The sequence below is a fragment of the Drosophila takahashii genome, chromosome 3R (genome assembly GCF_030179915.1).
Source record: "Drosophila takahashii strain IR98-3 E-12201 chromosome 3R, DtakHiC1v2, whole genome shotgun sequence".
In the NCBI taxonomy this organism is placed as follows: Eukaryota; Metazoa; Arthropoda; class Insecta; order Diptera; family Drosophilidae; genus Drosophila; species Drosophila takahashii.
Window position 1 is genome coordinate 14,508,345 of NC_091681.1, and position 17,041 is coordinate 14,525,385.

Genomic DNA, 17,041 nt, shown 5'->3' on the forward strand with positions numbered 1-17,041 from the left:
CCAGAATTCACCCTTCAGATAACCTTAGTTCGCCACCAGCTAATATCTAATTGCAAATGCACCCAGGCTTTAGACTAAACATCCAGAACGAATCAAATTACGTTATCAGTTCGTTCCCACACTTTTGGACCCTCAATGGAAAATTACCATGAGAAAGAATCCCCAAAAGATTTAGACTAAACAATCGGATTGAGTCGCCGGTGCATTATCAATCAACAATCCAAAGGGCAATTTTAAAACTCACTCAATTAAAGCTAACTCCACTCATAGAAAGCTCTAAAGCTCAGAACCGAGGTATGATCATCAAAGAAGTTTAAGTTAAGAAGCGAGTTCAGTTTGAGACTTGTCTAAAGACAGTCAGTGTTCTTCCAAATAAAAAAATATTGTCACCAGTTTAAAATTAAATTAAATAAAATTTTTTTTTTTATATTAAACTTATGGTGCAAACATTTTATTATATATAAATTTTAAACCAATGTACCCCACAGTTCAAGAGTTATTTCAATTCAATTTTTATTATAAAAGTTGACAAATATTTGTGGATTTTTATTATAAAAATTGAAGCATAAGAGTTATTTGTCAACTTTTATAATAAAAATTGAAAAATAAGACTTATTTGTCAATTTTTTTAAAAAAGTAATTCTTACTTGCGATCCCTGGTCTAAACACACTATAAGGATCCACATTCGAACCACAATTTTTTTAATCAGATAAATTCTTGGGAAAAGTATGCCGTTGCTTCAAAGTCATCCCCTTTAGAGAACGATTTTCCCCGAGCCCCTTACTTTTTATTTGGTTGGCTACTAGCTAACATCAAGATCCAATTTCGTTTCGTTAACTTTTAGTTTTTCTCATTATTACCAAAAATGATGTTAACTCGCAGTGGTGCCAAAAAATTGAAGCAAACCGAAGGCGTGAGTTTTTTAAATAATGCTTAGAAAATTATAAGTAAATATAATTACGACTCTAGAAACCTCCCTCGGAAACTAAAGTAGTAAAGGCTCGCGAACCTGAGGCCCCAGTCAGTTCCACTCACCTGGCCGAGAAATCTAACGACAAAGAGGTTGGTTTTAAAAATATTTTCACAGATTCTAGCTGTTTTGTATGTTAATTTGATTTAGGAATCTGACATGGTTAAAAAAAAGAAGGGCGGAAAAAAATTGGTTGCTCAACCGCCTTCTGAAGAAAGTCCAACTGCCCAGAGCCCAGAAGCCTCCACCAAACAACCAGTAGGATTATTATTATTACCATTTAATAATCATTTCGGATTTATAATTTTTAAATTTATATTTCACAGCCCACTAAAAAGGCAGTCAAAACGAAGGCGACTAAGAAGGCAAAGAATTCCGATAAGGAAAACGAAGCAGTAACGTCTGATGATCCTCCGCCAAAGGAACCCTCTCTTAAGACAGTGAAAGTCTCAACAAAATCAAACAACAGCCTTTGAAGAATCAAGCGGATGTTAAACGCAAAAATTAGTATCAGGGAAAAAGTGTACACATAATTGGGTGGAAATGAAGACGTTGCATGCTGGAATTTTTGTTCATTTCTTGTTGTACTTTCAGTTATTTTTTCGAAATTTAATTTCAAATGAACATATTTATCAATTTGTTTAACAACTTTTCTCAGTTGTCAGTTAGATACAAATGTTAACTTTACTTTTAAACGAGAACCAAATAATTAAATGTTTGAAAAAGAAACCGTAAATAACACAGGTACACAGCCAAAAATTTCCAGGAACCATTTCTAGTTTTACATGATACTTCCATTCAAGATTTAATCCTCAGAATTGTTTTTACATCAGAAAAATCTCTACAATTTTGGGATTTTCAGCTTTGGCGTCGAATTCCAAAGACATGGGCAATGGTTCACAATGGGGACTATTTTTTAGGAATGCCGTGATGTATTGAGAGTAGGTCCTACCGAAAATAATAAAGGTTAGTACAATTATATAGGCCACGTAATTCAAAATGTCGGCAAACATCGGTTTTTTGTATTCTTAGCTATACCGCGGAACCTGTAGGTGATGGAAAATAATTTTGTATGGGACTTTTACTCAGGAGCACCCAAATATCATGGAAAACTTGAAATGGTTCGTGGAAATTTTTGGCTGTGTACCTGTGTTATTGATATATTTTTTGAAACAAAAAATCAGGCACTTAGGATCGACATACGCAAAAAGGAACCACCATAGTGATCCTCTTTGCTTAATCTATTAATTATCTCCATGATTTTTATTTTTGGAATTTTTATAATATTCCTCAAAAATAATGATTATTGTTGATTTTTATTTTTTTCTCTCAGAAATAAAACTCACTTGGACGCCACGGCTTTTCTGTGCCGATTTTCGGCGTTTTTTTTGCATAGTCCTATGTAGCGAATGCAGACGTACCACCTCTGAAAAAAAAAATGAACTTGGCTTCTGCATCCCGTTAAATGGTATCATTCTTATAGTCAGTAAAGGAGATACTTCTAGCCTTTGCTTATGTTTATGTATTTAACCATGGATTGCAGTCGAAATGCACTTGTCTTTCTCTCTCACTCTACAATAACTAATTAACCAATGAAGGCTGCCAGCTCGACAATACATACTGGAAGAACAATTAACAAAGTGCCACCGCTTTTTGAAATCTCTAGAATCTAAAGAAGCATTGTCCCTTATTTTTAAGAACAGCTTATCCTCTTCTTTTTAAGAATTCTCGGCTTTTGCAGAACTAATTTAAATATCAAACCATGTATAGAAAAGGGTTTTATGTAAGTAGAAATTGGTTAACAAAGTCTGAAGTATTAGTTGTTCTTAAGAATTCGCGGTTCTTCAAAAATCGATTTCAACATAGAACCTATTTAAGACATAGGTCTATAACTTCTATACAACCCAAAGCCTATTGATGTGAGCACATATCCAGCTAAGAAAAAAATACATTTTCTTTGTATAAACCGCTTAAAAAGCGGTCTATGTGGGTCTATGTGGAATAGTTCATAACATCTTGTTAAGTCGTTTTGCTAATATATAAATGACATAAAGTCCTAAGTTTGCTACAACCTTTTGTATTTATGCATACCTCTTGTAAACTAATAAGCGGGTTTTTAAAAGTTTATACAAAGAAAACACCTATTTTATTAACTCAATATGTGCTTCGTGGTTCTACCTACAAGCACAAATTTAAATCTTTCTAAAATTCCGTACAGAACGGCTGCAATCGCACTTTGAGTGATATTTTTAAGCGAAATAATATCGCTCACATGATAATCATTATTTCTGAGCGATATTTTTTTTGCTTACAAATAATCATTAAAGGGTAATTTTTATTTTTTCACTTATAATGATTACGGTCCGTGGTACTCCCCCTTAAAGCGTTGGTTTTTTACAATTTTAAAATGTAACGTTTGTTTCTTAAATTTATACAGTTTACCTTGTGTCTCTGCTTATCCGAGTTCGAAACCGCGGATAGCCTGGTACCAACGGTTTTATTCAAAAATGGATTCACGGTGACACTTACGTTTGGCTGACTTGCGTTTTACATTTTACATTTACGTTTTGACGCATACGTCGACAGTGGCAAAAAACATCGGTGTCTCTAGAAAATTTTAAAACATCGAAGCATCGATGTTTCTCCACCTCTAACAAACAACAATTTTCGGCTCTCTCTCTCTCTCACTGAGTTAATGACGGAGAGCCGGTGTTACGTATTACACTTACGTTTATGACACTTACGTTTGCTTACGTGGAGTGTCGGTCACACTCCTTTTTGGTATTTTGGCATCTTTCAAATACGCACCGACGGTCTTACTAAGCTCTCTCTCGCTCTCTCCTCTCTCTCGTTAATAACGGAGAGCGGCTGTTACGTATAACTTACACTTACGTTTGCTTACGTTTTGACGCTTACGTTTTGGTGATGTGACCAAAAATCGATTGTGGCAAAAAACAGATTTTTTCAAAAATGAGTTCTGCATCTTTCAAATTCGCCTCGACGGTCCCACCAATACAACAAATTACAACAACAACTTTCGGCGGAGCAACACAAACACACGGAGCGGATGAAACTCACTTTGCTTTGCTTTCGTATTTTGCGGGTTTTACTTTGCCTGATAGCTGTTCGCGATATTCGATATTCGACATTCGGCGCCATGAACGGGGTCCTTCCGAAATAGAAATATAAATCGTGAGCACTAATCGGATTGCAGTTCCAAGGAACAACGGGTTTTACTGTGTTTCGCCAAAGTGCGCGAAAAGAACCGTTGAACGGTTTCTGGAATATTGGAAGAGGAGGCAAAGTCGATCAAAACAAAGTGCATGCTAAAAACAAAGAACATCGCCATGTTCGAACTAGAGGATTACTCGAGCGGCATACACGAGGGTTTCTTCAGCAAATACGCGGTAAGAACAGAGAACAAACAGCCTAATAACTTTTTGCACACATTTCGCCGGCCGGCCACCACACATACACACGCGCATGTGCTCGTTCGCGCACACAGACAGGCGCACTTTTTGAATTTAACGTTCAGTCTCCACGTTCCCCACACCCCCAACCGTTCCCATTCCCACCTGAACGAACAACCCACCACAGAAACTTTGGTTCCACTCGCCATTTTTGTGGAGGACGTTTATAAACGATAACATTTTTGTGGAGGACGTTTATAAACGATAACATTTTTGTGGAGGACGTTTATAAACGTCCGAGTGTGTGTGTGTGTGTGTTTACTTTTGATCGTTAAGCTTTGAAAATTGCCTTTTTCGCTTTTCGCTCAATAAACGGATGATTAATTACACACAACCGGAACAGCCAGCGCCGATAATAAATAATGGACTTGTGGTTCTGTACAGATTGCCTACTTCCTCATCTTCCGTTTGTTGGCGGCGGCGGGGGGTTACTAACTTGGCTAGCCGCGGAATTCACCTCTGTTAAGCGACTGTTGTCCGAAGTAAACAGTGGACTTTAATTCACTTTTAATTCGGAGGGGAATTATTACTTATTGTTTTACCGAGCTCAACCAGCACAAGTCTTTCTTTTGTCTTTTGCTTGTAGCCGTTCTCAATTATTTGGCTTATTTATTTTTTGTCACACACAGCGATGGTTAAAACAATAGTGCATAATAGTAACAATAATTCTAGAAATTCATTTAAAATAAATAAACACTATTTGGAAAGTCTTATCGTTAATTTTTGAATGAAAACTATAGTATTTCTTGTGATAAAATTAAATGTATGAAAAATAGGTTATGAGGATAATATATTATACTGTGTAATTTTAAATAGTCTTCATAGTCTACTTCGTTTGGTGATACCATTGAAAAATATAATTGAATAAGGACGATCCGTAGTTTGCATAGCACAGGTTTCACTGTAGAGTTCTGGGACTTTCCTATGGACAAATTCTAGATAACATCACATTTTGTTAGGGGATAGCACATTCGCAGTGCTATTTTCTTGGCCGCCACTGTGGCCCCGAGTACTTCACTGTGTTTCTCCGCTGGTTCGCTGAGTTTTTCGTCTGGGGGCCTCTTCTTCAGCTTTTGCGTTTTAAACTTTTTGAAGGCCAAGCGTTCACCTCGAACTTCTTGGTTTTCAACTGTTTTAGGCCGGGTCTTTGGGCCCACCAACAATGTGATTTTAGCCACTGATGATTTTGGGTCAGAAAATATGGCTAAAGTTTAAGTTTGAGCTAGACTAACCGCCAAAATCGGCAATCCGGCAGGAGAACTGACCTCCAGCAAAGTTGGCATATTTTGAAATGGAAAATCAAGCCGTTCTTTTGGAAAACATGTGCGCCTGTTAAATGCAACATGCAAAACTCCACACACAGACACACAATCTACAAGTGTTGCGAATTGCGAGTGCGTGCGTGTGTGTGGGTGCGCGAAGGGGAACAAGAAAAGCAAACAAAATAAAAAAACGTTTTATCTTGGGGTTTCCGCATGTGTGTGCTGTGTGTTTGCCTGTGAGTGTGGGAACAAAACAAAAGAAAAATAAAAAAGCAACAGTCGACAGTTCCAGCTCCCCACATCAAAAAGCTTTTCTCACCCGTTGTCCATCTCTTTCGCACTGTTCTCTTTCTTCTCTTGGTTTCGGCAACCTTTGTTGCAGCAACATGGCAAAAAAAAGCAGAAGAAAAAGAAAGAAGAAAACAAAAATCAAAGTAAAAAGTAAAAAGCCAACAAAGAACAACTTCAAAGTTCAACGCGCTTTTCATTGGGATTCTCAGGGTGGGGGGAAGGGTTGCCAGGGGGTGGTAGCACACCTACCCCAAAATGCACGGAAAGCGGGAGAGAGAGAGATGGAGAGTGACTGAGATAGAGACAGAGGAACTGTGGGAGGACTGCCACTTGTGTGTTTTTCGTTCTGCTGCCGAATATGAGCGCCCAGCTGTATGCCGCATAGATTTTCTCACGGCCCCAACACACAGACACACAAGGCACGCACACTTGCAGGCATTCTGCCCCTCGGCCTCCCACACACACACACTGATGGCTATTTGATATTGCTTATAGGGAAATTTAGATCAGGTGTGCCTAACTTAAGTTAATATTACAAAAATAAATAATTTTAGGAAAATCCTTAAAAATTAAAACCATAATACATTCATTTGAAAGCAATCGCACATTAACAAAAACCCCGAGTCAAAAAGGTAATTACCATTTGGTTATTTCCGCGATACATCTCGCCCGACTGACTAATTAGCCCAACAAAAAACATCACCCGCGGCGAACTTTCTCGAAGGGAAAGATCAAAAATGGGTTTTCAGGCTAAAAATATACTTTTGGCAAATGAGGATTGGTGATTTCTTAAAACACATGCACTTAATGAATGAAATAACCCACGGGGAAACTGCCTTACTTCTCGCTAAACCGAGAGATTTAAAAACGATTTACGACTCGAGATCATCCCGTGTGCTTAAGGATGTACCTCTGGTTCGGGACTCGGATTCGGTTGGGAATTCAGGCAAGCGACTTTTATAGCACCATAAAGTAATTTACAAATGGGCGCTCATGACCCCGGGGAAGATGTTCGAGAAGGGTCTAAGGAAACTGTTGGTTTTACCTGAGTTCTTTATTTGTCCTGTCCATCCTCTCTTCTTGTACTTCTCTGTGTGTCAGCAGAGTGATTTCTTGAGGTGAAAGGCGGAGAAAGATGACGTGCAACAAGAAGAACTGCAACAAAAGACAGGCAGATGCAGGAAATACGGAAAACATGGAACAATTGCTAGTGACGAATCCTGCCGAGAAAAGGACGAAAATACCCCCGGTGGCTCCTTGATTCCTTGGTTCGTTGCACAACTTAAAAAGGCCAACAACTGAGCAGCTGCAACTGAGCAGCAACAACTTTTCGAAGGCAGGAGGTGAAAAAGAAGGGGGGGGGGGGGGGGGGGGTCTGTAGGCCTTGTCGAAGTTTTACTGACAACTTTTGCATTTTCCTTTAATCCCCCTGATGGCCAAAAACAGCTTGCTGTGAACTTTGCTCGCCTGTTCAATGCATTTTTATTTCGGCACATTTTTTCGAGAATTTTTTGGGGGGGCAAAAAGTAAGAAAAAATGCAATAGTGGAGTGGAGTTGGGGGTAGCAAAAAAGGCAGGTTTCGTATACTAGGCCTTTTCCTGGGCTTCCTGAGCGCCGCATTCAAAAGCCGGTTGATTTATTAGGTCTCTTGGATTCAGGGATTTATTAACCCTTCACCCGCATACTGTCCTCTTTTTCTCCTGCCTACTCCCCCTATTACAGCCAAAAGGTGTGAAAAGTGGCAATTTCTGGGCACCGGAGGCCCGGCAGTAAACTAATTAGAGCCAGGAAGTTCGCTTTCCGTTTGGCGCAAATGCAATTCTAAACTGTTTACGATTCTGGAATTGCAACTTACAGCAGGAAGGAAAATAGAAAACTACAGTGGGGTGTCGGTAAAGTGAATCTTAGACCTTTTTATGAAATACTTTTAAAAATTAAAGTTTTTTTAGTAGTTGCTTAGAATTTCTTTCTAAATTTTGAGAAGGGTTTCCAGAACTTCAATATTCCTTAGGCTCTGTAATATAAACCCTTTGGCTCACAATTGCGTAATCCACTCAATCGATCACTTACTGTACCGCAAGCAACAGAACAGAACTAGAGACTTATCAACCCCCGAGTTGCAGCTGCCTGAGCCTGCTTCCTCTTCCCCACTCCCTTCCAATTTCGACTGGAAACTGGCAATTCAACAGAGGGCAGGCCAAAAGGTTATCACACAGACGGCGAAACGCACACACACTCACTTTAGGAATGAATTTAGCGAGGGGAGGATGAAGGGAAGCACCGAACTCTGAGCAGGGAAAAACGGACGGAAAGAGGAGACCTAGAGGAAAACCCTCAATCATTCCATCACTCCCATAATGGAGTGGTCTACGGGCCCGAGCAATATCATATCATCTGCGTTCTATTTCGGTTCTAATGCTCAATTAATGAGCGCGGGGGTGGAGACGCAAGGGATGGGGGTTAACTGTCGGCAAAAGGTTAAAGGGTTGTCCAAATTGCCAAAAAAGATCGCATAATTCAGCATGAAATCTACACGAAATTGGTGAATCACTACTATTGGGGTAGATTACGAAAAAGGGTTGGATATTCCTCGAATCGGATTAAAGACAAAGATAATAGTGATCCAACGATGGGTTTGATATAATGTTAGAAATACAGGCAGCTAATTTATTTTGTTTGTTTCTAAGCACTATGACAAATTGCCGTTTAAAATATTTATAAAATTGGAATTGGAAGAAACTCTTAATAAATAAAGCCTTTGACAGACCCCAATTTATTTCATTATATCTTCTACAAATAAGACTTTTTGCATGCGAATTGGCAGATGCGTTTTCTTTATAATACCATAATGGATGGCTAAACATCTTTTATTAACTTCCTTTAATCGCAGCAAGAATCCTAGATCTACACGGTCTGGGTTCTATCATTGTTGGGTTCTTACGTCCCCTGTCCAAATATCAATTAAACCACATCATGAACACTTTGTCGCATTGACTCTTATCGCTACTCAATACAAATCGATTGAAAAACTGAAAAAAAATTGAGAAACTGCTGAGAATGGCCAGCTGCCGAAGATTGCCAGCTGTCCCAGTCTTCTGTTTTCTTTCTTCTGGCTCCCCGACTGCTGGAGAGCTCTCTTCCGAGTTTCCCTTTTATCGGTTGGGTTGCTTGCAACATGCATGTTGCATGGTGATGGTGGCTGCATTCGAAAAGCAACAATTACTGGCTCAGCCTTTTGGCCCTGCTCTTGTCTGCTTATCGGCCAAACACCTGCCGCGAAATAATTCGATTTTGTTTTGGCCAGGACGCGCCATATGGGGCCTGTATGAGGAGTGATGGTGGTGCAATTGAATTGGGTAAAACCTTTGCAAGATTGGGTAGGGAAAAGCGAACACTCGAAGAAAAGGCATTATTTCAAGACAAGACAAAAAAAAGTAGCATAGATCTTAAAAGGGGTTGTGTTAATAAAAGATAATTTTATTGAGAAAAGTAATAAAAAAGTTAGGCACTTCTTTATAAAACCTCTTAGTATTTTGATTTTATTTATTATCTAATTGTGGTATCATAGTATTTTGATTTTATTTAACCAAATAAATACCCATTTCCCCCTGTGTATTTCAATCGCATAATGGAAAAACAAGGAAACTGAAAATGGGCGGAAGCACTTGGATGCCACTTGAAATTTTGAACTGACAAAACAGGGATCCACAGAATCCTCATCGCCCCTCTGCGAATTCCTCACATCCCGATAATTCCATCACAGACACATGGGATGGGGAATTGGGTCTGGGAGAGTGGTGGTGAAGGGGTTGTGGAGATAAAGGTGCTCACTTTTTGGGGAACCCCATTCCCCTCTCTCTCCACCCCCTCTAGCCATCTCTTTTTTCACAGTGATAAAGGAGACCCGAACATGCGCCTGCACCAATTTATGATATCCTGCTAAATTATGCAACTTATCATTCCCGGTGTGTGTATGTTATGTGTCTATCGATTTTTCAGCGTCGCCGCATAATAAAAACACAAAAGTCGTCCTGTTTGGGGTCACAAAATGACCTCCGCCCCCTTTTTTGGGGTCAGGTCAGTGTTTTGTGCTCTGCTTCAAGGACACCTTGACATTGAACTCTCTCTCGCTCTCCTCTCTCCCCATCTCTGTCGCTCCTTGTCTAACAGCAGCGCCACTTTTAACAGCCGGCCCAAAAACTGTAAAGTAACAAAAGCCTCCATATCATCATACTACATTTTGCCAACAGAGCTGCAAAAGAAGAAAATATAAAGTCCGCAGGCAAAAACAGCAAAAAGCAAAAGTAATTTTGCTTTGCCTCGCTTCTTTTGTTGTTTTTGTTGTTGCCCGCCTTGTGTTTTCTGTTCTCAGCAACTCGCCGCATGTTTTGTTGCCTACTGTACGCGCAACAGAGGTCGCTGTGGCAGCTCTGTTATGTGCGTTCTATGTTTCTGTAAATTTCCTACCCTCTCTTTCTGGCTCTCATTCTCTCTCTCTCGCTCAACTTCGCCGCACACATAGAGAAAAAAGGAAAAAAGTTTCCCTGTTTTTGTACGGCTTTAATTCCCTTTTCCCTCGGCAGCTTATATGTTTGTACGAGTATATTATGTCTGTATGTTTCCCCCTTTTCTGCAACATGCTGCCGCAACATTTCTGGATGTAAATCTAATTCAAAGAAGTGAGTCACTTTTTGTGGGGGGAGGGGAAAAGTTTGCCTCTCCAGGCCCCATTTATAATGCTGGTCGCGATTCGCGATCCCCGCAATCCTCGATTGTGTTGCATAAAACTTTCAATTTTTCTGATATCCGGTTTGGCCGCCGCCTTTGCAGTTGTTGCTGTGTGGCCTTCTCGCAAAATGAACCTGGACCTCGACTCCTTTTCCTCCCGCTTTTGTTTATGTTTATGTTGTGTAAATACAGCGATTGGCAAAATAATAGTTATCAAAATTTTGTAATAAAATTACATAAAAACTGGTATAAGAAATTTAAAGTGGTTAAGGCTGGGCAATGCATATCCTTCAATATTTTTAAAATCAATAATAAATTTATAACCTGGTATAATTACAAAAAATATGCATTAACAATTAAAAGTTGTTCTAGACTTGTTTTAAGAAAGTCTTTCTTACATTCTTAAATATTAAATTTAAAAATGGCTTTTATTTTTGCGCCACCACTGTATGTACTCGCAATGTTTTGAACATTGTACATACATATATTTATGTAAACGTGCAGCACCGACCCACGAAAAAAAAAAATTGTTTACATGTGCCGACTTTGTTGTTGTACTGGTTATGGTGTTGCAACATGAGTTATTTTCGTTGTTTTGTTGTTGGACTTGTGGTATATGGTACTCTGAAAATATCCAAACCCCGACTTTTTCCCTTTTCCTATCCTTTTGCTGTCTGCTTGTTGTTTTGTATTTATTTTTTTCCAGCCTGCCTGCCTTGGCGCGTAAAAAACTGGTTTTGAACTCGGCTCTCTTGCTCCTGTGGTCCCTCATTTGTTATGGTTGTTGTTGTTGTTGCTGGTGCCTCATATAGAAAATGAAAACTTATCCGATCCCCAAAACACAGACATACATACATACCACCACTCACATGCAGATGCACGGGGATATCACATTCGGACCCAGATCCGAGCGACTTGTGTTACAGATTTAATCATTATAATATATGTTTGTATGAGGGTTCTATGTGTGCATGATTGTATGCCAAGGAATTTTATCCTACCAGAGGTTTTCTTTGGAAAATCAAAGCGCGGGAAAATTTTCAGTACGTGTTTCTGGATTTGTTGATGTTTTGATTTGTGCTAAGCGAAGCAGAATGGATATTTGTTTGCTGGGAGATACAGTTGAAATGAAATGTTATATCTTGGTAACATAATAATAATAATAAATCGGGAAAGGGGTTTTCTAATATACTAATATTTTGTTATCCGATATTGGAACAATTATATTTTCTATGTTCTATCTGTATTTTCAAACTGAGATTTAGGATTTATGGGTTATAGCAACTTGTACTAACATTTATGACATAATACTAAATTACATACTTTCTTTTTCAACACCAGAAAGTGTTGTGTACTGACTACGATATAAAAAACAGTTTGATATTGATAATAAAAATGTACGTTACTTCCGTTTTGCAGGATGCGGCTGGACCCTCGCTGGACTTTTATGTATCCGACTCGATGCAGGAGATGCTGAACGTGGACATTCGCGCAGAGATCGCCAATGTGGTGGGCAGTTCCAGCAGCGACCTCACCGCATCACTGGATCAGACCCTGGAAGCTATATCCGCGATCAATAACACCCAGAACAGCGGCCAGTCGGCCTCCTACAATGCAAATGCGAATTTCCTGACCAGCAGCGCACTCCACGCCTCGCCCACGGCCAAATGGATGGGTTCATCGGCCAGCTTTTGGTCCAACACCGATTACTATGCGGATCTGGGGGCCTGCGTTAACCCCATTTCCGTAATGCCACTGATAAACTCATCTTCCGGTTCCGGAATGTTCTCGCCGAAGCGAAACAAGACAGTCTCATGCACTCAGGGAAGAGCGGGAGCGGTGCCCTCGTCTCCTGGCGCCGAGAGGGATCAGCACAAGTCGCACCTGACCTTCTCGCCGGCCCAGATGAAGGTCAGTGCAGGGTCCATGCGACGGGAGCAGGTTATGGCCCACATTCCCAAGCAGATATCCGTGGTTACGGGAACCGGGACCACCGCGCCCGCCACAATGGCCACAAATTCGGCGCTTCAACGTCGTAATTCCTCGGCTGTAGATGCAGTACGAAAGGACCTAGGCACAGAGCTGCGCAAAGCCCAGTCCAGTCCGGTGCCCAACTCGGTGGAGGAGCTGGGCAAGGGCAAGGGATCCGCACTGCTTAACGCAGGCGTTGGAGCCACCAACACCATTAAACTGGCACCCGGCATCGGCGGTCTGACCTTTGCCAACAGCGTTGCCTACCAGAAATTGAAGCAAACCTCCAACGTCAAGTCACCAGGAGGAATCTCGCCAGGAGCGGGTTCAAATATCGGCCTCAAGCGGGAGGACTCGAACAAGCGAGGACTGCAGGTTAGCACCACACCAAAGAGTATCGCCTCGGCGGCCAACTCGCCGCACCATCAAATGCAGAGCAACTACAGCCTGGGATCACCCTCGTCCCTGTCCTCTTCGTCGGCCTCTTCACCGCTGGGAAATGTTAGCAACCTGGTCAACATTGCGAATAATAACAGCAACGGCGGAGGTAATGTCGGTTTGGTGAAGCCCCTGCAGCAAAAGGTCAAGTTGCCACCGGTAGGCAGTCCGTTTCCCAAGCCAGCCTACTCCTACTCCTGCCTCATCGCTCTGGCCCTCAAGAATTCGCGTGCAGGATCACTGCCCGTCTCGGAGATCTACAGTTTCCTCTGCCAGCACTTCCCCTACTTCGAGAATGCCCCCAGTGGCTGGAAGAACAGTGTGCGTCACAATCTGTCCCTGAACAAATGCTTCGAGAAGATCGAGCGGCCAGCCACGAATGGTAATCAGCGAAAGGGTTGCCGCTGGGCCATGAATCCCGAGCGCATTAACAAGATGGACGAGGAGGTGCAAAAGTGGTCGCGCAAGGATCCGGCTGCCATACGTGGAGCCATGGTCTACCCGCAGCATCTGGAGTCCTTGGAAAGGGGTGAGATGAAGCACGGATCGGCCGATTCGGATGTGGAGCTCGACTCGCAGTCGGAGATCGAGGAATCCTCGGATCTGGAGGAGCATGAATTCGAAGACACCATGGTTGATGCCATGCTGGTGGAGGAGGACGAGGAAGCCGAGGAGGAGGAGGACGACGATGATGAGCACATACTCAGCGAGTTTGAGGCGGAAGATGAGCGTCAGTCCCATGTCAACGGAAACCAGTCGAGTAACCACCTGCCCATCGACCATGCTTTGCTTGGACAGAAAAGCAGCGACTTTGATATAGAGGTGAGTTTGAATATGCATTTCTTTAAGTGTTCAGTTTTAACCTTTTCTTTAATCTTCAGGTCGACGATCTGTACGATGCCATCGATATCGAGGACGACAAGGAGGCAGTGCGTCGGGCTATCGCCAACGCCCAGGCGCAGCACATCATCGAATTGAATCCGGCCGATTTGAATGCCTCCGATGGCTACCATCACCAGCAGCAGCAGCCGCCATTGAAGCGGGCTCGCGTGGACATCAACTATGCGATCGGCCCGGCTGGCGAGCTGGAGCAGCAGTATGGCCAGAAGGTGAAGGTGCAACAGGTCACACAGCCGCAGCAGCATCCGCCCACCTACAACCGGCGAAAGATGCCGCTGGTCAACCGCATCATCTAGAGCGGTTACATTACATTACATTAATCACTTAGTGCTAGGTCTTTGGTATTTAAGGAACCCTTGCTACGCTTAAACATAATCCCTAAGCCCCATCAGCCAATATCGAATATCAGTTTTCGGTTTCGTGTGCAGAAGCCAACAGTGTTATTTAATACCCAACTCCTTTACTTGTAGTTCAGTTTGGTTGCCGTTTGATTTTAAATCTCAACTGAATCAGAAGGAGAGCTTGTGTGCCCCTTTATTTTTGCTTAATTTGAATCTTTTTCCCCTTAGTCGTTTCTCGAATAAATCTTTATAATTTATGTTAATCAAACACCCGAAATTTTGCTCCACTTGACGATACTTCAAGTCCGTTTTGCCTGACGCCTGAGCGGAACAGCTCAATAGGTTCCACTGACGAAGCATTAAGCATGTTAATACCATATTTTTCCCAACTTTTGATTTGATCTCCCACTGACAAACAAAATTTCATCCTTAATTGATAAGAAACTTGACAATGCATTTATGACAAATGATTCCGCGCGTAGTCGTAGAATAATATCAATGTGCAACACAACGATTATTTTGACAACGAAATGTGAACAGTAGGTTTATGTTTTGACCTTTGTTGGTTATTACACCCAATGGTGAAAATTTGCATTTGCTAACATTTTCAGCTTACATTTAAGAAAGTTGAAAGAGAATTGATCACACACATACTTGCCGGTCCAGTATTCGTATGCGAGTTATAATGCGGATTTTTATAGAACTTTTGTATGAATTGTACTATATACATATATACAGACACAGAAATCCCACAATTATTGTCGGAAAGTTCAGTCAATTAATTATACGGTTATTTTGTAAGCCGGTTCGGAATGTAAATAGTTTACACGCAGAGAAAAACTTGTATACTATGTGCTAGCTGTAAGAAAGATGTATGTAATTTTATTTGTAAGCCAAACCCGAATTCCAAATGAAACAAGATCCGAAAACCAATAAGACTTGAAAGAAGCGTACCCGACTAATGAACATGATCAAGCCTCAGAAGTAAATAGTACAAAGAGCTAGCGCTAACTAAGTTACGGGCACGTAAAAGAAAGCATTTACAAGGCCAGCTCATGGATGGCTCAAACAAATGAATCCTTTTTGTTATTATTCTTTTCTCATCTGATGTTTCGAGTCAGCTTTCGCATTCAACAATTCCATTTACAAACCAACAACATTCATGCATTTATTTGTTGTAATATTGGCACCTAATTAGCATTAAAAATGAATATTGTCATTATAAGTATAACTATGTAAATCCTTAAGCTAAGAAAGAACAATTTTTGTATAGAGTTGTTAGAAAATCAATTGACAAAACAAAATTGAAACCAAAAAAAGAAATAAAATAAAACTGTACTAAAAATATTATGCTTTAGACTTTTTCTCTTTAAAATCGAATCCCAAATACGTGGAACAGTGATTTCTTGGTAAATTGATAATAATAAATACAGATTCCTTAAGATCAAAAATAACTGGCGACTTAATCCGCTGATTTTACAGATGGGGGGAGAGGTGGATGAATTGATAGCGACGATAAAGTATATATTGTGAAACATTTTAATCGAACAAAATACCTATTAATAAGGTTAAAAACAAGAGAAAACGCTATAGTTGGGTTGGTGTCCCGACTATCTAATACCCGTCACTCAGCTAAAGGGAGTGCGAACGCTGTACTCGGGTAGGTGTTTCGACTATCTAATATTCGAACCTCAGCTAAAGGGAGTGCGAGGGAGATAGATATATACATTTTGATTGCGTATAACTTTTTAATGAATGGTCCGATTTCAAAAATGTCTTTTACATTTCGATAGGTATAAATATACACAACAAAATTGCATTTGTACTTCTGGGAAATCTTTAAAGATGTGGGCGCAGGACCCATTTGAAAATCGTTAGTGGGCGATTGTGGGCGTTAGAGGGGGCGTGGCGCTGGTCTGAAATAAACTTACGCTACGTAGGAGGCTCAAGAATATGTGTGGAAAATCTTAACCTTCTAGCTTTTGTAGTTTCCGAGATCTCAGCGTTCATACTGACAGACAGACAGACAGACGGACAGACGGACAGACGGACATGGCTAGATCGACTCGGCTAGTGAACCTGATCAAGAATATATACTTTATGGGGACGGAAACGCTTCCTTCTAGCTGTTACATACTTTTGAACGAATACAATACAGCCTTTTACTCTACAAGTAACGGGTATAACTAGTGACCCTCAACATACAAAAGTTGTGTTCTGACCGGTTTCCATAATGCTAATTTTCCAACATTTCTATTTTTACTTTCACTTTCACTAAAATAAAGTTCTTAAAAGAATCAAAATTTGAAGAGAATAATAATACCTTTCCATCGGCGTATCACTAGTTTTAATCTGACTATCGTAGTACATTTTCAATTCTGCGAATATACTTAGTAGTCCTTTGGCGCACACTCCCGGTGCGATTCGTACTACTTGGGTCGGCCGTCCACAGTGATCCCGTACTATGAACAATATGCTAAAAAAAATCCATTAAAGATGACTACTAGCAAATAAGTCTAGCAAGTTCTACTACAAACTTTGTTGGTTACGATAAAATTAAATAATAAAATATGTTTTATTTTATGAAGTAAATAATTTAAAAAAGTTGTATAAAAAAGACCGAAAAATCCCTTTGCAATAATAAAAAAGGAATTTAAAGGAGTTGGCA

At 40.6% G+C, this 17,041-nt stretch overlaps 2 protein-coding genes across 2 annotated transcripts; both read left to right on the plus strand.

The window, feature by feature from the left end:
* The first annotated feature begins 753 nt into the window (after positions 1-753).
* LOC138913387 (uncharacterized) lies at positions 754-1,611 on the plus strand. Its single transcript, XM_070216980.1, has 4 exons — positions 754-914; positions 971-1,063; positions 1,122-1,229; positions 1,298-1,611. Exons 1-4 carry the CDS (start codon positions 867-869, stop codon positions 1,445-1,447), a joined length of 399 nt encoding a protein of 132 aa, XP_070073081.1. The 5' UTR covers positions 754-866; the 3' UTR covers positions 1,448-1,611.
* A 2,385-nt stretch (positions 1,612-3,996) lies between these two features.
* Positions 3,997-15,723, plus strand: jumu (jumeau). The gene is made up of 3 exons (XM_017145883.3): positions 3,997-4,378; positions 12,143-13,954; positions 14,014-15,723. The coding sequence occupies exons 1-3, from the start codon at positions 4,295-4,297 to the stop codon at positions 14,326-14,328; spliced, it is 2,211 nt and encodes a 736-aa protein (XP_017001372.2). The 5' UTR covers positions 3,997-4,294; the 3' UTR covers positions 14,329-15,723.
* The last annotated feature ends 1,318 nt before the right edge of the window (positions 15,724-17,041 follow it).